The 27,610-nt window shown below is 32.1% G+C and overlaps 2 protein-coding genes and 1 long non-coding RNA gene across 9 annotated transcripts; 1 reads left to right on the top strand and 2 right to left on the bottom strand.

The window, feature by feature from the left end:
• Positions 1 to 338: 338 nt before the first annotated feature.
• LOC108326428 (uncharacterized) lies at positions 339 to 5,550 on the top strand. Of its 6 annotated transcripts, none has more exons than XR_008248075.1 (5): positions 340 to 569; positions 1,784 to 3,251; positions 3,347 to 3,669; positions 4,833 to 5,072; positions 5,346 to 5,550. It is a non-coding gene; the product is annotated as an uncharacterized LOC108326428 (long non-coding RNA). The 6 variants fall into 6 exon arrangements; XR_008248076.1 differs by lacking the exon at positions 5,346 to 5,550 and having other exon boundaries at positions 341 to 569; positions 1,784 to 2,355; positions 3,162 to 3,251; positions 4,833 to 5,236; XR_008248074.1 differs by lacking the exon at positions 5,346 to 5,550 and having other exon boundaries at positions 3,583 to 3,669; positions 4,833 to 5,236.
• A 4,857-nt stretch (positions 5,551 to 10,407) lies between these two features.
• On the bottom strand, positions 10,408 to 13,775 carry LOC108325468 (uncharacterized). Of its 2 annotated transcripts, XR_008248072.1 has the most exons (4): positions 13,580 to 13,775; positions 11,380 to 13,108; positions 10,640 to 10,898; positions 10,411 to 10,511 (listed from the first exon to the last, which is right to left on the bottom strand). XR_008248072.1 is itself a non-coding variant. In XM_017558547.2 (3 exons), exons 2-3 carry the CDS (start codon positions 13,006 to 13,008, stop codon positions 10,746 to 10,748), a joined length of 1,782 nt encoding a protein of 593 aa, XP_017414036.1. In that variant the 5' UTR covers positions 13,009 to 13,108; positions 13,580 to 13,775; the 3' UTR covers positions 10,408 to 10,745. The 2 variants fall into 2 exon arrangements, 1 of the variants encoding a protein (XP_017414036.1); XM_017558547.2 differs by having other exon boundaries at positions 10,408 to 10,898.
• A 9,436-nt stretch (positions 13,776 to 23,211) lies between these two features.
• On the bottom strand, positions 23,212 to 27,610 carry LOC108325065 (uncharacterized). The gene is made up of 5 exons (XM_017558058.2): positions 27,298 to 27,610; positions 24,854 to 25,654; positions 24,135 to 24,317; positions 23,886 to 24,008; positions 23,212 to 23,585 (listed from the first exon to the last, which is right to left on the bottom strand). The coding sequence occupies exons 1-5, from the start codon at positions 27,349 to 27,351 to the stop codon at positions 23,478 to 23,480; spliced, it is 1,269 nt and encodes a 422-aa protein (XP_017413547.1). The 5' UTR covers positions 27,352 to 27,610; the 3' UTR covers positions 23,212 to 23,477.

Raw genomic sequence — 27,610 nt, 5'->3', positions numbered from 1 at the left:
ATTTTTTAAAACTTTTCTTCATAAAATTATTATATATCCTATATATACTCTTTTTATAATTATTATAATTAATTGTTCACGCTTTATATTTCATATTTTATAATTCAAAGTGATTTTGAGATGGTTGGGTTTTATCATTAGGTTATATTTATTTTCAGGTTGTTTGAGTTATATAATTTTATATAATTTAAATGATATTTATGTTTATGACTCCAATGCTCCCATTTAATAATAAAATACAATAATATAATTTTTAACATATAATTTCGTATTCCCTTATTAATTTTATACTCATTTACATAATTTTTAAAAAGCAACCAAATACAATATATTAGGATTTTGGCTTAGGTCGCTGCAAACACAATGAAAGAAAGCCCTAAAAGCATAACCTCACTCCTCTTAGGGTTGCTGAGAGAGAGGAATGGAAACAAGCGAAGTGGTTGCGGCTGCGGCGCCGGAGGCAGGGTTGAAGCACAAACTGGAGCGAAAATGGACGTTTTGGTGCGACAATCAATCCAAACCTAAACAGCTTGGGGAACCTCTCTGCGCAGGTCTACACTTTCGACTATGTATGTTCTCTTCCTTCTCCATTTTGCTTTCCCCCAATTTTCATTTTATTTTTAATTTTTTTCATGGAATCTTATTTTATTTTATTTCAGTTAGGGTAAAATTATATTTCAAGGTATTTTGGTCTTTTTGCCTTTTACTAGCAATAAATGTAACAAAAAATAAAAAGTAAAATAATAATTATTTTAATGATTATTAAAATACAAATTACTATCGCGTTATTATAGAATTTACACAGAATAATTACAAAACAAAATTATTTTACTATGAGTAATTTTTTTTATCATGGATAGTTATTTTAAAAGACAATTATAAAACAAGACTGAAAGAATTTGTGTTCGATAAAAAGTAATTAAAAAGAAAATCTCCATATTAACGCTATAAATATATATTGTTAAAAAATATAAATGTTTTTCCGGTTTTCAAAATGTTGGAAAATCTTGAAAGAATATATTACATTGCTTTGTTTTTTTTAACTTTTTAAATTTCAATTGAATTATTCTGAGTTGCCCGTTGTGACCTAAGCTGACTCTGCCAAAACCCGAACTCAATCTCGCTCCTTATAAATATCATCCCAAAAGAAAACCCTAATTATGCAAAAGTGTCATTTCTTGTAATACGGGAGCAAGAAAATGTCAAAGCCAGGTTTGATTTTTTTAATGTTTCCTCTTCCACTCTCATTTTTTCCGTTACTATATAGTGCACGATTTCTGCAATCTCCATCTCTCTCTCTGTCTCTCTTTTTCTGCCCACCTGGTTCACTGAATATGCAGCGGACAATCATTTTAAAAAAGAAGAGAAAAAGAGAGAGACTATTTTAGCTTTTGGTTATTCTATTTTGTGGTTTGCTTTTTTCCTGCAATCCAATGCATATTCAGTGAACCTATTCAGTGGAAATGAAGCTGGCTTGACGTTAATTTTGCAACAATGTGGTTCTCTTAACACTGTAGATCTTCTGACATCATCCTATTTTATGTTGGCATTATGGAGTTGGTGGGTCATAATAATTTAACAAAACAAAGATTAAGAATCTTACATTTTTTTGTTTTCCCTTTGGTTGAGTTTTTCTTATTCTAAACATCAATTGAAGTGAATTTGGTTGGGGTGACATGAATATTTGTTTTCATGACATTTTATTTAGTTAAGCTTTGTCAGCATTATTTTTTTATGGCCACTTCGTTATAGAAAAATTATGGTACCTTGTGTTTTGTTTCAGGACGAGTTGGTTCTGCTGGAAACAAGTTGAGAATGTCACTGAGTCTGCCAGGGGTAGCTGTGGTGAGCTGTGCAGACAACACTGTGGTAGCCTAAGAATCTTTATATCATATTGGTGAAAGAAAACAGGCTTTGCCTCAGCAGAAAGCAACATCAACACCCAAAGCAGACAGAAACTTGCAATAGAGATCCAGTGAACGACGGAGTTGTTACCCAGTTGTGTTGTGTTTTAATCGATACCTAGAAACGAACAAATCTGATGCCATTTTTTTCTTTTTCTCTGGTTCCAAACTTGTGATTTTACGTGAGTTGAGAGTGTTTGCTCTAGTTTACGTGAACGTACTAAAAAGAATCACGTGAGAGTTAAATAGGTTCGAGGGCATGACTAATGCATTTTTAGTGGCTTTAGAACTTGTTCTTTAAATGGGAGGATTCAAATCATGCTGGTTGAGCGGCACATATCCTATTATTCATGAGGATATGTTAGCTTGATATATTTAACCAGCTAGATCGATGCATGCTATCGAATATATCGAGTTGGATTTCTCATGGGATCTTACTTTTCGCCATTCGGTACATTGTTTCATTCTTTACAAATTTTTTTCTGTTTTATGATGACTAATGTTCTGTTTTGTTGATATTTATTATTGAAAGGTAACTTAGCGCAGTTTGGTTTTATAAAAAAGAATACTGGTAATGTAGTGTGAAGATTTTAATTGAGGTTTTGATGCACCTCTTAAGGCCAGTTATCCTTATACTCTACCATACCTTTACCGAGCCCTTTTGTTTATCATCTCTGTCAAGGTTTGGGTTTTTTTTTCTTCTATTTTTCGATTTTTATTATGAAATTTCTGGTCATTTGGGAAATGGAATGTCCGAAGAGATACAATTTATTAGTGAAGGTTTTGATAATACTGATTAGTTTTGTGGACTTCCTCTCTCTCTCTCTCATCTTTTTATCTTTTTAAGGTTTCAATTATCTGATAGATTGTTTCTATCTCCAGATTTTAGTCAGGTATTCTCCTAAAAAATATAATGGTTGATACAGTTACAAGTCTGGAAAATTAATGTGCCCATCGTTACAGATGTGATAGTCTTCTCGTGCTTACATCTGCTCCATTGGGGCTCTACACATTTGTGGCTGAATTTTACGTATTTCTCTGTTACACTATATATTAAATATTATACAAAGACAAAATAAATTGTTTTTTAGGGTATTTTTAGTTTTTGATTTCTTTACGAACTAAAATCTTTTTAAAATCCTATATCCTCGTTTATAAGTTAACATATTTCCCTATATAAGTCATACTTTACTCATTTGCATTATTGCCTCCAGACATTAGTAAGGTATCCTGCTCAACAAACTATGGTTGATACAGTTACAGGTCTGGGAAATTAAACCGAGTCCATCGTTACAGATGTGATGACCTTTTTGTCATGCTCACATCTGCTCCATTGGGGCTCTACAGGTATAAGATCCATATACCTCCTCACTTTTATTGTTATTCAATAATAATTTGATTGCTTGTTATGATTCTTTTAATCTGCAATTTCTATATAGCAGAATGTTTTAGCTAGCTTTGGTGGGGTTTTAAGAAAAATGGTGGGAGAGAGATGAGCCCCAATAGAAACTGCAATTTCTACAACTTATTTCCAAGAACCCCTGTTATAACCGCCATTGGCCTAATATGGGAGAGAGATGAGCTTCTGGACTATCAATTTTCTTAGAGGCATGGCTCTGGTGTATTATTTTCAATCCTGGGCTTATGACATTTTTATCAATATATTCTCTTAATACAGTTATCTATTTCCAAGAACCCCTGTTAGAACTGCCATTGGCCTAATATGGGAGAGAGACGAGCTTCTGGACTATCAATTTTCTTAGAGGTATGGCTTTGGTGTATTATTTTCAACCCTGGGCTTAAGACGTTTTTATCAATAATATTCTCTTGATACAGTTATCCATTTCATGCTTCTGCTTTTTGGGCATTTTTGAGCCTTGAATTGCATACCAGATTTTTGTACCAGTTATTTTCATATTTGAACCACTTTCTGTTTGTTCTGGAATAATGGTCAGAAGGGAGGCAGTGATGTTGTTTTCATCTTTTAGTTCAGAAAATGGACATTAGTAAGAGCCTTAGTCCTGGCAAGGTAATTCAGTGTCGGTTACAATCGTAGCCTTTTTATTCAAATGCTGATGATGCAGCCATGGTGAGGCTCTTCTCTTCTGTCTCTTGCCTGTGTAAAGATGAATCTGAGTCTTTTTTCTGAAACCCTGCTATTAGGGTTATACTCATGAGTCATTAGTTTAAGTATGAGGCTCCACTCTTTGAGAGAAGGTTGTCTTGATAGCTGTTGCCCTCTTGAAGTTGCTGTGTTAGCCAATGATCATTATAATTGAGTTTACCAAACAGCTCTCCACATACATACACGCACACCACATATACTGCTTTCTGCTTCTATTGGGAATAAGCCACTTCTTCTTCTTCTTGCTATTACGAGGCAATGATGATGTTTTCTGCAATTAGACCAGATATGAGTGAAGAGCTGTGTCCTGGCTAGGTGACTTGGTATCTGTGTGAAATTTACCTTCTGGTTGTTGCACAGATGCTATTGACGCAGCCTGTGCACAAGCCATTCCCTTTGCTGTCTGAAAAAAGGCGAATCTGAGCCTCCACTATTCATAATAATTTTAAGGTTTAATAGGTTCGGAGGTCCTTATATTTGTGGGTTCGTTTCAATTGGGTCCTCCAATTGGACGGTGTTAACTTTTTAAACATGTGACATGTTGAGCATCCTTTTATTTGCAGGTGGCACAGTTTTATTTGAAGCATGCTTCAACATACCACATATTTAAAAAGTTAATGACGTCCATTGCATTTAACGGAAAGGGTATTATTGACTCAATTTTGTTAAATTAGGGACCAAATTGATCACTTTCAAAATTAGAGGACCCAATTGAAACGAACCCACAAATATAGGGACCTCCGAACCTATTAAACCTAATTTTAACTTCCTGACAATTATAAATTTGTATTTTCCTTCTGAAGGCAGGTGACAGGAACACATTCATTGTTCACCAATATGGCCGATGGTTTTTATTGCACTTAAACTAGTGCTTCCTCTGGCTTCCAATGTTTCCGCATTTGTATCTGACTTGGGGAGTGGACATGTGGCTGAAAAGTGACCATTTTGAGCATTTGATACTTCCACCCATTTTGTTGCTAGATTTTTTTTTGGTGAAGAATCAGTATGCGTCATGGCAGTTACCTTGATTACATCGAGATGAGGTTCAAATAATGAAACAACTGATTCTTCACTTATTTTTTTTTTCATCGAGATGATGCACATGGTTAATCTAAATCTATTTAAATTAACTTGCGGTTTGGTCAAATAGGATTGATGACCTATTTGCTCCATTAATATGCATCTGATTCAAATTGATTCTTTGAAAGGGAGAGAAATGAGAGCTAATAAGACATTTCCCTAAATGCCTTATTTTGCATAATTTGTATTTGACTTCTAATTACTGATTTTACAATGACTTGTTCACTTGCCTGCAGGACTTGCTTGTTAATTTTTGGTTTTAAACTCTTCTGCAATCTTGAAAAGGACGTGTTGTTTTAGAAGCCGAGACTGATTTTTGTCTTAGACAGTAGATAGGGATTGCAAAATATCCATGGGAATCCTTCCTCTGGAATAAAACTTGAATGCATATGTAATTAATGAGGATTTTAATATTTGTCTATAAATAAATCAGATGGTTATCATATTATCTATATTAATTTGGAAGTATATCATATTATCTGTATGGAAGTATATCATATAAAACTTAATTTATATTTTATTAAATTAAAATTTTATGAAGTTAAATTTTAAAATTTAATTTATAATTTATTAGGTTAAATTAAAATTTAATTTATATTATATTTTTTATTATTAAATTTTATTCTAAAAAATTATAAAATATTTGCAGGAATTTTATAATATATATATATATATATATATATATATATATATATATATATATATATATATATATATATATATATATATATACTAAGATCGAAAATGTGCCAACCTTGACAGGGTGATGTACAAAAGTAACCACCAATTAGAGTAAAGTTTGGCATAGTAATGATATAGCTGGTTATGGGAGGTATAGAGAAACCTTTGAAAACAAAATCTCTACAACACAACACCAGCAAGAGGAGCTTCTTAGATATAATAATTATGGCACTATGCAAGAAGTTTGTTTCTCTTAGAAGACATGCATGCCATAATAATGGCAAATCTTCTGAGCAAAAACCGGATTATAAATTTTGATGTAATAAAAATCTCTGAGCAAAAACCAGATTGCTAAAGGTGCTTTGAATTAAATATTAAAAGATACTTTTTAATGAAGGAAACTCTGCTCCTGATGAACAAATGCTCTTTTTCTTGTTGTAGATGAAAATGTAAGCAATTAATTCAATTTATTTACTCTTTTGAGTTGTATGAGTAGTCAGCTGTATTCAACTTCCAACACATTGCACTGTTATATGTATATTTTTTTTTGAAATTATACAAGATTGTTTAAAATATTGATTTGAATAGAAATTAGTAATTTTATAATAAAATTTTACTATAAATTTTGTTTTACAAAATATTTTTTAAAAAAATTAAGTTTGAATCACAAAATATAAGTTTATAAAAGTGTTTTTTTTAAGTTAAATAACAAAATGTTTTTCTTTTATATTTCTTTTCTGCATATGCTAGCTGGCAATATTAAGTTTTCTTTCATAAACTTGTTTTCATATTTTTATTATTTCCATCTATATAATAAATTATCACTGAAAAATTAAGAGCTATGTAATTCATATTTATTGGCAAATGCATGTACTAAAAAAATATGCAAAAATTGTTAAAAGAACAAAAATATTCCATATAGCCAAAAATCCCATGTTTCATTCACTCTCACAACATAATGACATATGGGTTCATTGGATTCAATAATGAAAAGAAAAAATTAAAGATAGAGAAAATTCATGTTAAAATATGTTTGATATGACTACTAAGACTGTTTCAAATAAGAAGGAGGAAATTTAATAGAATTTCTCCTTTAATTGATGAAATATTTCTTAAGAAAAATATTTCATTTCATTCTATCCAATTAACAATCCTGTTTAAAAGAAGACAAGTTGATAAAACTAAGAGAAAATCATGAGAGAAGTGAAATTCTTGGAGAGATATTCTAGAAAAAGAGAGTATTTGTGTTCCTACTTTCATAATAATCTTTTAATTGGTGTTATTCTTCTTTTCTAGAAAAAGTGCTTATTTTACATTCACATAGGGAATTTGTGTGTATTCCCAACACTTATCTTTTAATCAATATGCACAATATTATTCTATGGTGTCTCTTTTTCTGATTGAATTTTGTAATGTGTATAACACATTACATTGATGTTGACGTCTACTCAAAGTATCTCATCTCAAATCTCTTTAGTATGAAGTTGTCACGTCTCATTTAATACACTTCTTAGTCACCTGTTAGCTCTCATAAATGCATCGCGCCACTTGCTCAGAAGCATTAAAAATGCACTAAAACTCTGATTGCATGAGCTGCCAAGTGTCAAATGGAACATTCTGAAGTCAGTAAGTGGAGGGCAGGTGTCAGCAGAAGAGCGCACGTCCGTTTTTGGGGCGTGGGCAAACAGAAAAATCATTTCTGAAAAACTCTGCTCATTCTTCTGCACGCTTCTTCTTCTTCCTAACTTCAGATCTCCATTTTTCTCCACCTTCTCTCTAGAAAACCTTTCACTTCTCTCTACTGCAACTCACCATCCTCTGCTCCGATTACTGTTTAGGCACCGTAGAAGGATCCCCGTTGCCTTGAGCTTCCACCAGAACCGAACACTTTAGAGTTCTGAAACCGGTAAGTTTGTTTCCCTTCAAACTGTAGTTCTTGTGAGCATGCACGCCCAAACTCTGGGTGCTGGAATTCTTTAGTTAAATACCGAACCGTTTCCATCTATCTTTGATGATTGATTCATAGAGTAGTAAGCGTTGCGGGTAGAAGGAATTTGTAAATTTACAAGTCAAGTTGCACATTGTAGGACGTCTGTTCACGTTAGAGGTAAGGGAAGCTTATTAAGTTTAATTCTTGTGTATGTGTTGTGATGTATGATATTATATGAGTTATGAAGCATGAAATCTGTGTTATTTGATCCTTGGTATATGATTTGGATGATGAGATGATATATGAAAATTATGAAATGTACTTTGATATGAGTAGTTAAATGTATGAAAGTTATACTGGAAAATGAGTTTACTGTAAGTGAGATTTTGAATATGAAATTCTATGATAATGAACGTTCGTTATCGAACGGTCCTTGACCGTTCGGTTTTCTTAGAAATTCTTTTGAAAAATAGAATTCTTTCATTCGGAAAGGATTCCAGCTGAGGACGAACGCCCTCTTATATTAGTCTTACGTTTGAGCGTTCGGCCAAACGTAGATATCCTGAGTGTTGTGTGAGAATTTGAGAAGCTTAAAATACACATTCGGACACTTAGTCATTTTGTTAAAAATATAACTTTACCATCTCGTCTTATCTAAATCCCTCTTTCTATAATTTTGAAACAACGATGGGTCTTGACCCAAAGCGTACGTTATGTGTGACGCTCGGTCTTATACCGAACGTTCGTTCTTATCCTGAATCAACAAACTAGTACAAATAGCGTTCGTCCGAAAGATCAGTAGCGTTCGTCCAAACTTCAATAAATATCCATTACCACGTTCGTTCATTGACTGGCGGTTGGTATCTTTAATTAAATCGTACTCTGTATCAGTATTTAAACACCTTGCGGTGTTTCTATTCACTTGGATTCGATCTATAGTTACATACTTAAATTATTTTAAGTATCATTTGAATTGTTCTAGAATCAGTTCATTTAACTGATTCAAGTGGTCACAACGTCCGTCATTTGAAAGATGTTCGTTTCCTTCTGTTCAGAAAGCAAGGATTCCTCAGTATCGTGTTAACGTTCGTCCTCATTTTAAAGAGGGCTGAACGCTCGTCATTTTAGGAAAGTGGAACGAAAGATTGAATTGATATTAATGTGGAGAACTGTAATGTGCGAACGGTATAAGAAATGAAATTATGGTTGTGGATTTTTAACGAGCGTTCCAGGGAGGAATGACTCTTGGATGAAAGTTGTGATTAGTAATGTATGAATGTGGACAAAGCTTGGCCGACGTTTCATCCTGATGTTCCGTGAGTACTCGTCCTCACGTAGAGGGGATACATCATGTGTGGGAACGGCAGGAGGTCCTAGTCCTTAGGAGTACTTTGGACGGAACGGACTAACCTCGGGTGGCAGCTGATGAGATTTCCAGTTACTACATCACTCGGGTGCACGAACGTAGTAGCTACACAAGATTCATACAGTCCGGACGGTCAGTCTAGTATCAGGAATTGATTGAGTAATTGAATGGATTAAATTATATGTTGGGAATTATTGATCTGATTGATATGTTGTGAAATGTATGATTTACTTGAATTAAATTCAATAAGCTTACCCTTTCGTTTTCTTTGCGTTGTCGATCGTCATTGTACGTCCGTCCTGTCTATGCAATGATCATCCGTGTGGATGTGAGCAGATGGAGAGGCGTTACTTGAGGAAACACTGGAAGAAGAAAATTTGGAGGATGCAAACCTTGTGGAAGTTGAAGTGAAGGCCGAACAGTAGTGCGTTCGGTTAGATGTTTAGATTAGATATTTTATTGTGCTGATTGTAGAGCGACCCCCTTTTTATTAATTGATAGTTCGGTATTTCTGTTTTGTAAACCGTTCGGTCAGGTATGCTTGGGTCGAGCGTTGTTTTTGTATTTAACTTCTTGTAAGGCCGTTTGGCCGGAACCTTTGCTTTCGTTAATTAAGACTGATTTGGTTTATCATTAATCGTAATTAATTCTACTATATGGTGTTTACTGTATTTTTGGAATGTTAGAGAAGCCATCTAATGATAAATGATTTATGGACGGAATGGTGTACATTATAAAAATATATTATTAGTTTCACACCCATAAATTTTTACACACATTTTATATTCACTATTTTATCTTCCAATTTCTTTTTTTATATACATAAAAATTAACTTTTTCAATAGTCAAAATCCTTCTAAATGTAGGTTATGAAGTGGTCAAATAGAAAACAAAACCTTAACAAAACAATTTTTCTAACAAAATGGTCCTATATCACACTCAATAATTCTACATTGCATAAAGTTAAAATTTAAAACAGTTTAAATATTCTTTTTTCTTTTTTACTTTCCAAGTCTATTTTAAATACCCATTTGATTATTCTTCTTATTTTTTTTTTACTTTTTTATTTTTATTTTTTGTTCGGAATCATTCATGCTATCTCCTTTTCCCATTTGGTCAACTGAGCAAGTAGAAGTTAGGTGACAATGGCAGAGTTAATCACATGCTAGAGAGATCCTAATCATAGTAATCTAATTGATGTAATGTGGGTCAACTTGATCAGACACTTTTCAGAAAATTGGAACTACCATATTTGACTAACAGAAATTGAACATTTCTTATGTGCTTCAATTGCTATCTTCAAACAATTATTCATCAGGTTAAGGACTAATTACAATATCTTCTTATCAGCAAATATAACAAATCCAATCACAATACTAGGATTTGCCAAATTTTCTCCATCAAAAAGCTTTTACATTCCACCCCCTTCAGCAAAAAGAACAGGGGAAAAAAATATGGTTACAAGAATTGAGTAAAAAGGACAAAGAGAACTACTTAACTATGACAAACAACAATCATAAACAATGGAATGAAAACCTGATTCATGTGTTCACCTAAATGTTCTCATCAATTGCCTGATATATGCACACCTAGTTAGAGGATGATCACTCTGCTAAATAACCTTAACTTTGTTTTTTCTGTTGTCACAATTCCCATGCATCATTTAGGATGAAGAGTAGGACTCTGCGTGTGAATAATCGCCACTGCTACTGAGAAAGATTGTAGTGCAGACAAGGGTGATTGAAAATGAATGAAATATAATCCATTATGAATATTAACCATCCTCAAGGAGGGGCTGGAATTGCTTGAATCCTGAAATCAGAGGGTCATATGTTCATCTCATTGCATAGAAAAATAACTCTCATTTGTTAACCAAACACAGACAGTACATAGAACATTACAGATGCATGCTGTCAACTTTTATACAAAATAGCAGCAGAACTTTAAGTGTCAAAGACAGATTATGGAATTATCACATCGTAGTTTTGGTGACCTTCGGTCAAACTGGGCAATGAACATCATGATTTTCCTACCAGATCAATTAAAAAGTAAATTTTATGTCTAACTCAATTTTACAAAATCGAGTTATAAAGTGAGGTTTATACCACTTATATACTATAAACTTGTTTTATCTCTAGTCAATATGGAATCTTCAACACATACAATACACTCCCTACCAATTTTTGTGGAGAAACAAAAATACATATAATGCAAAACCAAATTCTTCCAGTTTCCAACTAACATTTTCAGTTCAAAAGAAAACTAACCACAAAAATATAGGATATTAACATACCTGAGTAACTAATTCAATAGACTTGCATTTTCCTTGCACATCTACTTGAGACAGAAGGTTCTCATTGTTAGATCTTTTCTGAAGTACTGTTAGGGGACATCCCTCATCCCAGCCACCACAGTCACAGCACCCACCAGATTTCCATCTATCAATGAGACTTGAGGGACCACCATGTCTGGTTCTAGGTCCTCCATGAAGGCCTGCTGGAATGATGATGCTTGTGCTAGTTAAGGAAGCCCCACATTTTCGATTACAACTTTCAGAAGGAAATGTAGTTTGATTCACACCAAATTTGTTGAGAAATTTCATACCCCAGCCTCCTACTTTGTCCACACTTTTAGAGGGAAGATGGTCTTTGACCACAATGGCAGCCAACTCAAAATTTGGTGGAACATTAGATGCTAATAAATTGTTCTCATCTAGACCACATGATTGTTGATCCAATGCACAACTTTCTCTCACGGTTTTTGATCTACTGAACCTTGAGAGTGTTCTGTGTATAGGTGATGGAGTAGTTCTTAACACTCGTGATGTTTTCTTAGCCATGCCCTTGTTCTTTACGTGAGAATGATTTGAAGTAAACATTTCTCTGTCACAAATTTTACCATCACCAAATAATATAAACCTTGTCTCCATCACCCTAAAATTTTCAGGGCAGAGGGTGAGACAGGTTGATACATTCATCTTACCAACAAGTTGCAAATTTCCCTCAGGAAACTCGCGGCCCTTCTGGCTTTTCTTGTTCAAGTGAAACAGGTACACATAGTCCAAATCCTCATCATGTGTTGTGTCTACCTTGCTCAATTTGGCTACATATACCTCATTCTGATCATCTGCAGAAAAAACAAAATAAGGAACACCTTGCTTCCAAGTGCACTGAAGCATTCCTTGAGACACGTTAGAAGCAGCAGAAGACATCATCCAATCAAAGCAAGCAGAGTTATTCTTGGAAGTGCTTCTTTTATTAACTGAAATGGAACCATACTCATGACTTTGCATCATTGGTGTTTCCATTACTTTTCTATGAGAAGAGATACTAAAGCCACTTGGAGAATCCACAAAATCATAGCATATCATATTTTTAGAATCAGTCAAGTTCATGTTGTTCAATTTTTCATTTTTTTCTGAAGCACTAAACTGCTGAAGTAAAGGACTATTCAGTATATTGATCATACTCTTAGTCCCCATTACAGTGCCTAAAGTCCAATTCTCTGCTGCATCAGTACTATCAACTAAACTCTCAGTCATGGAAGCTACAGGATGTGCTAAGACTAACTGATCCGAACCACCATTTTCTGCTGAAGTCCACAAGTTTCTGGTTTCTAAGGATGTGCTCACCTGTTTGTTGTGCTGAGAAGCTTTCAATGCACTATTGTGCACAGATTCCAGACAGCGACGAAGATACATCTCATCTGCACTTGCCAGAAGCTTTGGAATCTTGTAGTGTCCATGAACAAGTAGAAAGAATAAATGCTTTGGGAAAACACTATTTTGTGATTGGATAGTGTTTTCAGACACGGCTTGCTGAGAAATTCTTCTTTTAGCCAACTTTTTTGACTCAGATGCTTCATATAATGAATCTCTTTTACCTTGACACCTTTTTTGAACCCAACTCAGTGTATTTTCCATCTTCTTCCTCTATCACACCACAATATCCCAGTGGCTCAAAAACCCTTTTTTAACCCTAATCTTCCTTCAACTAGAAACTAAGCATTACAAGAATAGCATCCTGAAAAGGAGGGAAAAGAACTGAATAAAAAGGTAGCATAACAAAAGAAAAAGCGTGAAAAACAAAAAATTCAAAAGATACAACTGTTTTTGCACAAGTTATGGCAGCATGGCACACAACTTTCTTACACTTAAAACAAAACATAAAAGAAAAAGAAACAATGGAATATACGCAGTTCATATAAATGCACAAGGTCAAGACAAAGTCCAAGAATTTCCAGAGTAAATTGCACATTGATGAATTTGTAAGGGTACCAAACCAGACAAATGTGCTTGAATGAGTTCATTTAAATGACAGTATCTGTTGTTATACTAAAGACAACACCAATAATCTTGCATTTCACCATCTCAAAACCAGAAAAGGAAGGTCATTCAACATTCTAAAACAGAAGTAAACTGGACAATCAACAACATAAAGATGAAAAAAATAAATAAAAAGGCCAACTTTTTATACCATACAAGAAGAACCAACCTCAATCAAAAGCACAGAAAGCAGAAACAAACTGAGGAGAAGTAACTGATTTTCAGACAGCAACACTAAAAAATGGAATGAGAATGAACCCACTTGAGAGGATGGAGAGCAGAAGATTGTGAGTGGTGGGAAAGTGGGAAACAAAATATCAAGACACCAATAACAGATGTGATGATTATAATATAATTTATAGATTTTATGCAATAGTTTTGTAATCTTTCAAAATATGTATATATAAAAAAATGTAACTGTATTGGAAGAGGACATTAGACAGAATTGTAGGTAAAGTTAAGGGACAAAGAGAAAGAAAAAAACTAACTAAACTAAGTAACCCACCGAGTTAAGGTAATGGCATAACATAATGGAGGTACCAACATAGGTTTGGTAAGCCACGTTTGTTGGTTGAAAAATTGTACACTCTTGAGTCTGATCTGAGGAGAGAATAGAGGGAGAAAATGCACACACACACTCCTCAAAATCAGGGTTCTTTCGTGGGACCACTTTCTTTGTAACCATTCCCACATAGGATAAAGAAATTCAGGTACTTTACATGGTTGCATTCTGAAAAAACTATTTTGTACTCTCTGATATACTTGTAATGTAAATAAAATACAAATGCTATCGAGAAAATGTTTGATTAGTAAAAATCTAACAGGTATCTTATTGAGTAAGGATGTTTCTTTCTTTTCTTATTGCTTAATGATTATGATTAACAACATTGTTTAAAGTTTGCACTTACATACCAAGAAAACTTCAATTCCACTCTGTTTCTAATTAACCAACAAATCATTAATTAACGTATAATTAATAGTTTATTATTAGACCATTATAAATTTTAAGTTTTATATTTTCATGAGATGAAATTTTAAACCTAATTAGAATATAAGAGCATGTTGTGAGAATTTAGTGCATGAATAGATGGATGAGCTGGTGTGCATGATGGGTACATGAGTCCACTAGAGGCCAAAGCAGGTGGCACTTGCAGACTTTCAGCCTTTAAATTGATAATTGTTTTCCCTCTAATTTAATGCATGGACATCATGACATTGAACTTGTTGTTTTCATGGCATGTGAAGGAGAGAGAAAGAGGGATTAGGGTTAGGTTAAGTTGTCCATTGTTCAGATTCTGAGGAACATATATACTTTGGGGAACCTATTGACCCAACTTTTGACCACACCAAAGTCTGCATAATTCTGCAGTTCCACTTCTGCTATATATATGCATCACACATTCTTATTCTTCTTTCCTTCCTCTTTCTTCATTAATTGCTCATTTCATAAATTTCAATCTCAAATACAGCATCAAATTCTCCTTTTATTTTATTTGTGATTTTGGATTTTTGTTTCTTTATTTTAAATTGTAATTTTTTCCGTTCTAGAATTTCTCATTTTGGTTCAATCAAATTTTTCATATATTTTTTATTAATTAAATTATATTTTATTGATTTTTAAATTAGTCTGACTTTACTTATTTTCTTAAAATACTATTTTTCTTTATCTCCCGTTCAGATTAAATTCACTTGAAGTAAAGTCTTGAAATATCGATTAATTATGCCGATAAAAAAAATATATTAACTTTTTAGGTTTATTTGACCAACTAACATAAATGAAGTCAATTGCTTCTATATTTAAGGATTTGGTTGAAATTTCATTTTTTTTAAATATGAGTTGAGTAAGAATATGTGCAAAATCATGGATAAAAAAAATTAAAGAGGAGCACAATTGTAATTTATCCTAAATAATTTTATATTTTACATATAAGTTTTTAAATTTAATTTGGTCCACTTAATTGCGTGAGTCATTTTGGTCTTCATAGTTTTTGCCTATATTTAAATGTGTAATAAAAAAAGTCAAACCATTAAAATTATAAAAATAAAAAATATGTTCGTACTCGAACTTAGAGATACCAAATTTACGACTACAAATTGCTATCAATTTCACAAAAGTGCATAGAATTTTTTAATCCAATTGAATTCAAAATTACAGTACAAAAGAAATTCATTTAGCACATTAAAATATTAAAAATAAACATATAAAAAAATAATTGAATAAAAAAAATAAAAGGAATAAATTCGCGAACTAAGAATTAAAAAACGACTAAAATTACATTTGAACAATTTTTATTGCCATTTAATAAAATGAATAAACTTAATTTACTTATATAAGCATTAAGCAGAGGAGGGTGCAAAAAGTACATTCCAATTAAATTCATAGTTCCCACTAACACAGACAATCATTTAATGTTAGTACTTTAACTCTCTCTTTTTTCCTAGACAACACAGAAATAGATTAGGGATTAGGAGAAGGGTAAAATTTTTTAAGTGTTGCATGTGAATGAAACTTCTCTATCTATAACTTCAAATAACTTTAGCTCTATTTCATCATTATTAGGCCAATGGGGGCAAATGAAGAACATGCAATGGAATAATAGAAGCTCAGACAGTGAAAGGTCTAACAATTCATCCGTACAAGTAAATTATTCAAAGAAAAATGGTATGGGATCAAAATTATACAAATTTTATTTTATTCAACTCAAACTATAAACTAAGATAATATAATAATTATGTATACTATGACCGTCCAGTGAGTAAAAAACTGGGCAGTTGACTAAGCCTATAGTCTCATATAAGTCAATTTAAAAACTGAATAGTTAAACTGAAATTGAAATTAATATTAAAGATAATTATGATAAGTTTAAACTAATTCATTATCATTTTTTTCGGAATTATGGTAGCACTAATAAGAAGTTCTGAAATCTATAAATATAGATTTGTGGTATTGTGGTAGTCGATTACATTAATTGCATATTTATTATTAATATCGCGTGACATTTGTTAATTTTAACATCGGAGTGTTTTCTGCATATAACATCCCGGTTTGACCAAACGACATCTAGCGTGAAATGAAGGAAACCTTAGATCAAATCATGAAGTTTGGAAACTATTTTGAAAAGTAGATTTAAACTCGAATCCTTAAATTGAAACAAATTATATTTTATAAACAATATAAACATATGTTAAGATTATATTGTTATATTAGTATTAAAATTTATAAGATGATTTAGTCATAAAATTAGAAAAAAAATTGAAAAAATTATGAATTCAATTTTTTTATTAATATTTAAGAGTTATAAAATAGATTTGAAAATTTTGAAAGAAAATGTGTGAACTTAATTAACTCTCTCATTAACTTTTCTTAATGAGTTGTTTTATCTGAGAATTTTCAATAAACTTTAAAGTTCTCTTATTGTTAAACTTTTCAACGGGGTTTTAAAATTCATTAGTTACGCTTTTTTAAAGGATCAACACAATTCAATTTAAATAAGATTATAAATAAAAACATACAATGAATACATCAAAATTACATTTACAAATAAATTTTCTCATAAAAGTTTTCTAGATAAATATGCAACTTTTTCATACATTTGAATAAAGTTACAAACCGCCTCATGTCACAATTATTTAAGCTCCATTTATTCACACTAAAACTTTTTAAGTTGAGGTGAGAACCCTTAAATTGACTTAATTTTTTTTAATTATTTTTATATTATTTAATGTAGAACATTGATGAATATTTACTTAATGATCAATCATTATTTATAGCATTCAAGTTCGCAAGGATTATTTAATGTAAATTTTTTATGAATACTCGATTAATCACTTACCAACATTTAAAGATAACTAACATTGCATTCAATTATCCAACATCTGATAATCAGTAAATTTATCAATATCTTGTTAAGGTTTGCAACATCATAATCAATGAGTTTTTTTTTTGTCTATCTCAAAAGCTTGTCATTCTTTATTTATTTGTTTTTTCAACCTCCTGCCATTGATGTTTTAGCTTAGCAACTTGGTATCCTAAAGAAATTAACTACCATAACTTAATTATACTTATTCCATCTAAGCATTTTTTAAAGAATTATTTAGCAGAACTTGGATATCAAGAACAACAAATAATTGAAAATAAAAATGAATTTAGTTGAAGAATATTTTTAGATGTTATAGTTAATTAGGATGAACATAATTAAAGTATATATATATATATATATATATATATATATATATATATATATATATATATATATATATATATATGAGCTATTACTTAAAATTAACTTTAGAAAGAAATCTTTTATTGATTAAAATCACGAAAAAAAAAACAGATGCCACACCTATTTATTGAATTTTTTTAGAACTAGTATACATTTGTGATTTTGTTTTATGAATTTCAAATATGAACGAAAATTTATTAGAAAATGCTTTGATAATATGTCATGTGATATTATTAAGATCAATTATTTTTTATTTTTAGTATTGTTTGTTTTGAAGCATGTGTTTTGTTACTCTAATAATGTCATTCGACTAGTTTAGAACACTCACTTTTCTTTCACCATCTGAGACACATTTTAATGATAAAAATGTGATGGAGTACATGTTACAAAGCGAACAATATTTCATAAGAGGAGTGATTGACCTGAATGATGTGAACTTGGAATAGAAACATTGATGCTGACCACGACCTCGGCTGATAGACTTATATGTTTCTACCACGTTCTGTAACATCCCAAAAATATAGTATAAAATCATATCATAGAATACTCACAATTAACAATATTACAGTTCAGTTCTGAAAGAAAATGGGTACGTTTATGGTCGAACGGCCTTACAACAATACTCCAGAATTTAAACTTTACAAAACGAAAGACTAAACCAAACGGTTCCAAAACTATGCTTACATCGAACGGTTATACAAAATAAAACTAGTTCTAACAATCGAACGGTCCTATGGTTCAGCTTTAACGTTCACTTCTTCCAAAGCCTCTTCCAGCAAAAACTCGTCCCCTTCTGCTCACATCCACAGGATGATCATTGCAACAAGAAGAATAATCGGACGGACAACATGACAAGACATGAAAGTAGGGTAAGCTTATGTAATTTAATTAATCCAGTAAAACATATAATTCACACAAAATCTCAGATTTAATAAAATCAATAGGTCAATCATGCAACAACCAATCATACATTTCCAACAATAACCAAACAGTAATACATGCAATGACCGACCACTTTACTCTGACTGTCCGGACTGTATGAATTCTGTGTAGCTACGACGTTTTTGCACCCGAGTGATGTAATAGCTGGGATGCCCTCAACAGCTGCCACCCGAGGTTAGTCCGTTATACCTCGCCCAAGTTCACCTTATGGACTAGGACCTCCTGCCATTCTCACACATGATTTACTCTTCTCTACTTGAGAATGAGTAATAACAGAATATCAGGTTAAACGCCAACTAAGCATAACCACATTCATACTCTACCATTCAATAACAAATCCTGAGATATTCCTCCTTGGAATACTCCTTCATATCCATACTATTCCATTCATATCACACTTTAAATACCATCATACTTAATCAGCAATACAGTCAAACCGAACCAAGAAAACAAGATCCCATCTTAGAATAGAACTGAAAGAGATAACATCAATCTTAGAAGCAAGACCAAACAAGAGAATACTTTTTAGGCTAACATAATCGAACACTTAGTGTAAGATCGAACGGTCTTTCACTTATCCACAGAACAGGACCGAACGGTCCATACTAGGTAAGACTCATCAAAAGCCGAACACTTATGGTAATACTGAACGTGTACTCGCTACTCAACAATTATGACTGAACGGTCTTTACTAGACAAAACTCCAAGAATGTACGGAATACTATAGAATACATATAATTAGACCTAACCGAAAATCATGAAAGCTTTTATCAGAGACTTAAGAGTTTAAACCGAACACTACAAACTAGGGCCGAACACTATTGAGCTTGGCCTAACATTCTTAATACCTAATACAAATATATTACAAAATATATTATAAGACCGAGCGCTTAGTTCGAAACCGAGCACTACTAAGACCGAGCGCTTGGTTTAAGCACTCTAAAATTACACAACAAGTATAAGTTGGTTAAAAACACTAACATACGAAAATGCTTATTTATAAAATGGGAAAAATAATTATAGGATCAAAGACTTACATTATCTGTAGAGTAACCTAACTAGACTGACTATTAAATGAAAATAGAAAACTATTAATTGATCAAACTCTTAAATTTCAATTATACTCAATAGATCACCGATCGGTCATTGACTGAAATTCTCTCTACAAAAGGGAGAATCCAGTCCAGACCGAATACCCAATAGAAAACCGAACGGTCAAGACTGACTTTCGGAGACAATTACAAAATACTGCAGATTTAAGCTTAGACCCTATTCATACCCAGTTCGCACCATGTATAAACCATCACTCACATACAAACAATCATACAACAACATTGATAATTCATATCAACCAAATAACTAGACAAAACATCATCCAAACATGCCAACATTCAAAACAGAGAATCATAATTAAATTACAAGCTTCCCTTACCTCTAAACTCAGCCGAACGCTCACGGTTGCAGTGTATGGTCACCACTACCAAATCTTATACACTTAGAGTTTCTCGATTTACGAAGCTAGATCAAATAAAAGACCAGAATTGCTATCAGAATTTCATAGAAGAAGATGATAAACTCATGCAACCAAAAACTTGGCTTGCATGTGGCAGAAAACACCCGTTCTAAAGAGAGAATGAACTTACCAGTTCAAACTAACACTTGATCGGTGTAAACGAAAGCTCTTGACACCAGGAGAACTCAGGCGTGGCCTGATTGTTGATCAGAAGAAGAAAAGGATGAGAATTCATAGAGAGAAGAATGAGATTTGTAGAGAGAAGAAGGAGAAAATGAAGAACTCAGAAGTTTTGGAAGAGAAGGTGCATGCAGGAAAAGTGGCACGAAAATCTGAAAATTTGATTTATATACCACCGTCAAAAACCGATCGGCCACTCTGCTGCCCACACCTGTCTTCCACTTTCTGAATTTCAAAAACCCTTTCACTAACACCTGACTTCCACTCATACTGAATTTTAAGGTTCCTGAGACGTTCCACAGTCTTCCATCCTTCACGACACCTTTTAAGGACAAAAATATGATGGAATATGTTCTAAAGCGAACAATATCTCAAATAAGGGTGATTGACCCTAATGTTATGGACTTTGAATAGAAACATTGATAATTACCGTGAGACTTTGAAACATGTGCTCCGTCATAATTGTAACCTTAAAAGATGTTTTAAAAGGTAGAAGAAATAACTAATATTTAAATTATCTTAGACATCAACTCTTAAACGATGTAAAAGTATTGAAGATGATATATAAGATTTCTTTTATTATCCCTCCCTATCTCTTAAATAATAAATTACTCAATATCTACATATTTTCAACATTCAATAATTAACCATCTCAATTATTTTTAATAATATTACGCAAAGGTTTTATAAATTTTATTTATAAAGTTAAATAACTCTATTTGACAAAATTTACTGCTGGAAAAAATAGTTGACATAGCTTATATTAGTAAAAAGTTTAGTATGAAAATATTGTTAAACAAAACTATGTTTCAAATAATTAAAATAAATAAAAAAAATTATTATCAAATTAAGTTAGCCACTCACTTAACAACTTTAATTTAAAATCTAATTATGATGCAAATACTTAAATTTTTTCCGTACTATAAAAATTAATAAAATTAATAATATAAATAAGTCATTAAATTTTGTATCCATTACATATGCTCTAAGATGAGGATACTTGGTACAAAGTTTTAGGCAACCATTGAGTAAAAGTTTTGGATTTGACATAAATTGACCATTCAAAACTATTTCAACTCACCACACCATTGATGTGAATTCCACTTATTGGAATATATATATATATATATATATATATATATATATATATATATATATATATATATATATATATATATATATATATATATATATATATATATATATTATTTTTTTTCAATAGGAGTCATATTTAATCCTTTTTCCTTTTTATTCTATGAAAATCCAGCTCATGAACATGATTTTTAATTTAAAAATTAAAACTTACTATATGTAATTAAAATAAGATTATGAAGTTGTGTTGTAAAACATAACTTTTCTATTCCAGGTCCTGTGTAACATGAATTATCAATTTTTATAATATTTTCCTAAATTTGTCTGAGAAAATTTCAAAAAGTTGGCCCTCCTAAAAAAAATACTGTGCCCATATTAAAATTTGAACTCGGTGGAATCTTAATTTCTCCATTTTAAAACGGGTATAAATAAAAAGTAAATGAACAATCAATTTCAAACTGACTATTTAATAGTTTGTAATGTCACTGATCACAGTCTCATGATTGATTCATCTTTAAACAATTAATTTAATACTAAGAGAATAAATACCTTTTTAAAAGAAGAACATAGGTTCCTTCGATATTCTATCTATATGCCAATCCTTTCGTTTACTCAAAACTCTTTTTTCTAATCATTTTTAATTTTTCATAAGCTAGTTTTAATTAGGAAATATTGTATCAACTATTGAAAAAAAAAATCATAAGATAAAATCCTTCATGCTATTATCTTCCGAGGATGGAAGTAAAAAATCATTTATCATTTATGTTTTACAATCAAACTATTTACAAGAGAAAAGAAGAAGATAACTATACTTTTTAAAGTGTTGTAAAAGTTTGGATGAGAATTTTGACAAATATTCTTAAAGTTTCTGAAATAGAAGTACAATTGTTTCCTTTCCATTCATTTGAGAGTTGGCAAATGATAAAAACAAAAGTTTTATTGTTGACATGTTAGCTAATAAGAGTTTCAAGTTTAGCCCCAGGTTTTCACATAAAACTAACATATTAATAACTAATAAATAACATTTATTAATAAAATAATCAATTAATTCAAAGAATGATTGGAAAACTATTTTATCAATTTAAGCTGATTTTGAAAGTTAATAAAAAGTTTGACTTAAATATAATAACTTTAATTTTTTTTGTTGGATTTTGGTAATTTTTTTCTTATCTTCTGCACCTTCATTATTTATTTATTTATTTCCAATCATTATATTCATTTTGTTAACTTGACATATCAATATATAGCGGAAAACATGTGTTAAAATTTGTCTGGAAGCGATTTTTTTATTCAAAAATGTTAAAAAACACACCTAAAAGAGCCAATTAATTAATTAAATTAAATAAAAATCAACAAAATATTTTTTTAGAGACTACAAGAAAAATAAAAACATATTTAAGAAACAAAAGCATAAAAAATTCCCTAAAAATGTAAACTGTTTTCATGAATTTTAAAATTTATATCTATAATTATTTTTTAAACCACTTTTTTTTCCTTATAGATTGTTTGTCTGATGCAATAACTGACTTTTTTTATGCATCCAATAAAAAAAATATTTCAAAACTATTTTTCAGTAATCTTATCCAAAAAATGAATTTTTTTATTATATCTATTATTAAAAAATATATAATTTTCGCAATCCTTCCAAATTTAAAACTAACTTTATCTTTCAATTTAGTCTGTAACATTTAACAATATTTGCTTCATTGATTATATATGAATTTAACTCCTGATTATAAAATAATAATAATAATAATGAGAGTGTGGAAAAATTACTTAAGATGAGGTTCCTAAGTTAAAATATGATAAAAGAAGCTACATGAATGTGTTACATTACATGATTACATGGTGTTGGGGAGGGGAAACTTGGATTTTCTTGGTTGATTAATACAACTTGATGTTCTGTTACAACTTGATGAAAAAGACAATATCTGCAAAACTGTGTACAGTTTCTAATCTCTGTATGTTCCTAAGTCACTTCATTTATTGGTATATTTATTTGGACCCAATTATTCAGTTTCCTCAAACCATCAAATGATGGAAAAGAGTCCTGCCGAAATTAATCTACAGAAGCTAAATATAGATAAGCTTTCACTATTCAAACTATATCAGTTAATTCAAATCAAGGACTGAATGGAATAGTTGCATTTGAAAGAGTTCACCCCACTGATATGTGCAAAGATATCTGAGGAATCGACCAAATCATCATCTTCTTTCACAATTATCTGCAAGTACAGAATGGAAGGAATATGGCATCAAGGAATTTTGCCATCAAATAATTGAAAAGGCAAAGTCATAGGGAATTTCTTCTATTCTTCAAACTGTTTGGAAAAAGTCCTCTATGAACACTTGCAGGAAAGAAAATTCAAAACAAATTTCTGCATAAACTGAAGTTCTGTTATGAATAAGTTAATTGGTAAAAGTTATTTTTTGTTAACTTTTCTAGATACATACTTTTTAACTCTTGCACAATTAATCTTAGTGTATGAAAAAATTGATTTTGTTTTCCTTATGGACAAGTTTACCTCTTCATCATCTTCTTCATGGTTGCTACTTCCTTGTCTATGGCTGTCTCCAAAGTCATCATTCTTTGCAAACCTTCCTCTGACCCGTGGCCTGCTATCTGCCAAAGTTTTGCGGCAAGCATACTGCATTTTTGAAAAAAGAAAACTGCATCATTAGTTGAATTTTGACTTGATGCAATAATTGGAATTCATGTAACATAACATAAGATTTCAACTTTGTTTGTTAGTGTTGTTATTGAGATAGAGTACCTTGATTTTCTTGCTGAAGTTTCTTTCATTTCTCTTCTTCATGTATCTATGAATCTTTTCCTTCCTCTGCTCGACAGAAAGTTTTCCAACCTTCAAGGTAGAGTCCTCCAAGTGTGAAATTTCTGGTGCCAAAGTGCCAGAGCCCCCAGCAGATACCAGTTTCTGACTCTCATTACCAAGTGCCTGAGAGGAATTATAATCAAAGATCAATTTTTTTTTTCTTGTTCAACACAGAAAAGATGTTGGCCCACTCACTATTAAAAAAGCTGCACATTAACTTTAAAGTCCATGGAGCACCTATGAGTTTATAGTTCAGAGATTTGTGGACCATGAGCTTCCCTAAAAGTCCATCTCTGACATGGCCTTTTCTATTTTGAAAAAAAAAACTTCACTGCTGCAAGGTATAGTAACCTTTGCAGCTTTAACAAATTTCTTTGACCATTGTACTTCGTGTTTCTTTTTTCTGAACACATTGAACACTGGAACTGAAAATTTTTGTTTAGTTTATTGACCGTTGACAGGAAGAATTAATAATATATGCACTGAGTATAAAGAATTTTTCTATTATCATCGAATCAGACATTATTCCTATTTGTTGATTTTTAAAATAACTATCTAAAAAGCATATCAGTAGTGATTTCTGATTGATTGATAATGTAAACACTTGTATACTAGGAACATGTCTATTAATCTATAATTAGCTTTCGAGTTTCAAATACCTGAAGTTCTGGGGGGTTAAACACCCTCTGAATTGAATCTGTACAATATATTCCACCATTTTCTCCCTGGTAGTCCAATTCTTGTGCCTGCAGTTCAGACCCAAGTAGAATGTTCCCACCAAACAATCCAGAACTGTCAGCAGATAACGCAGTGGTAAGGGAACCAGGAGGAGGCATGTAGGCTGCTATGCCAGGACTGAGATAAGAGCAAGAGGGAGATGAAGGGTTGAGAGGCATATAAGAAGGGATGGAAGAGATGCAATCATCATCAAAAACTGAGGCTAATGGAGCCCCAATAAGGGGTGCAACCACAGGATCAGTAGGGTACTGAGAGAGGCCCTTCAAAACTGAACCTGATGCAGATAGTTGCTGAGCTGAAGAGAAATCAAAGTGATCCTGCTGAGTTGTGATTGGGAGAAGTGGTGGAACAACAAAAGAAGGAGATGGTGAGAAGTTTATGGAGGCTGATATGTCATTGTCAGGATCATCTGGAGAGTCAAAGAAGAGAGACAGGTTATTGCTGTTTGTTGTGTTGTTGTTGTTGTTGAGGTTGTTGTTGTTGGTAGTGGTGCTGGCTGTGGTAGTACTAGATGAGGTGGTGACTATGTTGCTATTGATATTGATATTGATCTTGTTGTCTACTGCATCTAAAGGTGGAGATATGGTTGTGGCATATGAGGACTTGTCTTCATGGCAACAATTTGAGCTGGAGGTAACCTCAGAATTTTGCAGTGTGTCTTGGAAAAAATCAGGGTCACAAAGTTCGAAATATCGAGCACTGATTGGGCTTGAAATCTCATCCTGCAGTGAGTGATGGCATATAAGCATTGTGAACAACATGTTTGCCAAAAAAAAAACTTCTACCAAACACAGTCTGAGAATAGTCCTAACAGAGCCTCTTCTCTTCTTTATAAAACAAACTAGAAACGTGATTCTCTATAGTATTTTATTTTTTCATTATGATGGGTTTGAAATCTGAATCCAATTCCTCTTTTTGTTGATAGACATGAGTCTGATCTGATCACTTAGAACAGAAAAGAAATTCAAAGGCTAATATTCTCTGATGAATTGAAAATCATTCAAAAGTGAAAGACATGCCAAATGATATAATAGTATCTGCCAGAGCACCCCCTTCTTATTTATGAAGAAGAGAAGGAAATAAATGAATGTGCAAAGGCCCCAACAGGGAATTCTACATATGACTCTGGTTTGTTGCATAGTCTAGTCAGTTTTGTCCATATTTGGTAATAGACTGAAGAGAAATTTTCCAAAAGGATTGACATTGTTGGGCTATTTATTGGTGAAAGTGATGTGCATCTATGCCTTCATGTGACAGGTAGGAGCCAAGGTAGCCAATGTTAGCATGAAATACAAGTTATGTGAAAACAAAGAAGGAACCTCCTGCTATGTTATTTTTGTTCATTTAGTGGAATTTTGTTCTTCAATGGGAATTGAAAGCCACTTGAAGGGAACCCCATAATGCTATATATGCCATTCATGTGAATTTTTCTCACTAACACCCTTCTCTCTATCTAACTCAATAAAGAATATCAAAATTAGCAAAGCTTACACAACAAGCCCCCAAAGAGATATATATATTCCACACCAACCGAAAGCTATTTGTCTAAGTGACTATCACGGAAATGTAACATCTTTTTACAACTTCGCCCCTTCGAAAGTGACATTTAACATTTTGGTGGTAGGGTCCTTGGATGATAATAATATCAAAAAGACCACACACTCACAAATTCTTCAGTCAATAAAATTACGTTATTCTCTCCAACCATATAAATAGAGGAAAGAAAACCTTCCATCTCACAAATTCTGAACATGGCTTCTGGTTTTCCCATCATAGCTAATACCATTATGCAGCTTCCACTCAGCCCCAGGAATATCACCAAATAAGGGAAGCATTCTGCATATTTCTCAGAGCCTAATTATGATCAAATTAATTAACATGCCAAACTGACACTAACAAACCGTAATCTTCCATCATTCATTCATGATTCATGCATCCAAACTATTAATTAATTAATTAATTCCTAGAGAAGTTAGTTTAACATGGCCACAACATGTAAGAAAGAACACCCCAGATGAATTTTTAAACACCTTACAACGTTTTGATTTCACATCTCCAAGAAGCTAATAATTATAGGTTTCAAACATTAATCTTTGCATCAAACTTAGACCATATTTTGTTTTATTTTTCTGGGGTCTATCTTTCTCTGTCTCTTCCCTCCAAAGGTGTGAACTTTGACAGAAAAAACAAGCCATTTTCTAAAGAAACTTGTGTTTGTTATTCACACACAATCACAAAAAACCAGAGGAAAACAATTCAGCCATGGTGAGATGTTGCAGGACACAAAGACATATATGTATACATATATCTAGCTTAGTTCCAACACATGCATTAAAACCAAACATAAGAAGCTTGAGGTGATTACAATGGGGAGTTGTTGCTCATCTGGTGTTGGGGGTTGGATAACATCCTGCAACATGGTGGTGATGAATCCTGTTTTGCACAGAAAAAGGAAATCTATGTACACACACTTAGAAAGAAGTGAAATTTGGTGTGGTCACAAAGAGGTGTTGAAACAAGTCTTGTTGGTGACTAAAACCAATGCATATATGCTTAGAAAATGAAGCCTCAGGGGATATTTTTTCGATAAAAAATGCAAATTTATTAAGGAGAAGACAACAAGAAGAAGAGACAAAAAAGAAAAAAAGAAACTAGTAGAGAGAGAAGTTGTGTTGTGT

The sequence above is a fragment of the Vigna angularis genome, chromosome 3, assembly GCF_016808095.1.
Source record: "Vigna angularis cultivar LongXiaoDou No.4 chromosome 3, ASM1680809v1, whole genome shotgun sequence".
In the NCBI taxonomy this organism is placed as follows: Eukaryota; Viridiplantae; Streptophyta; class Magnoliopsida; order Fabales; family Fabaceae; genus Vigna; species Vigna angularis.
The sequence above is the reverse complement of the archived record's forward strand: the minus strand, read 5'-3'. Positions and strand labels throughout refer to the sequence as shown.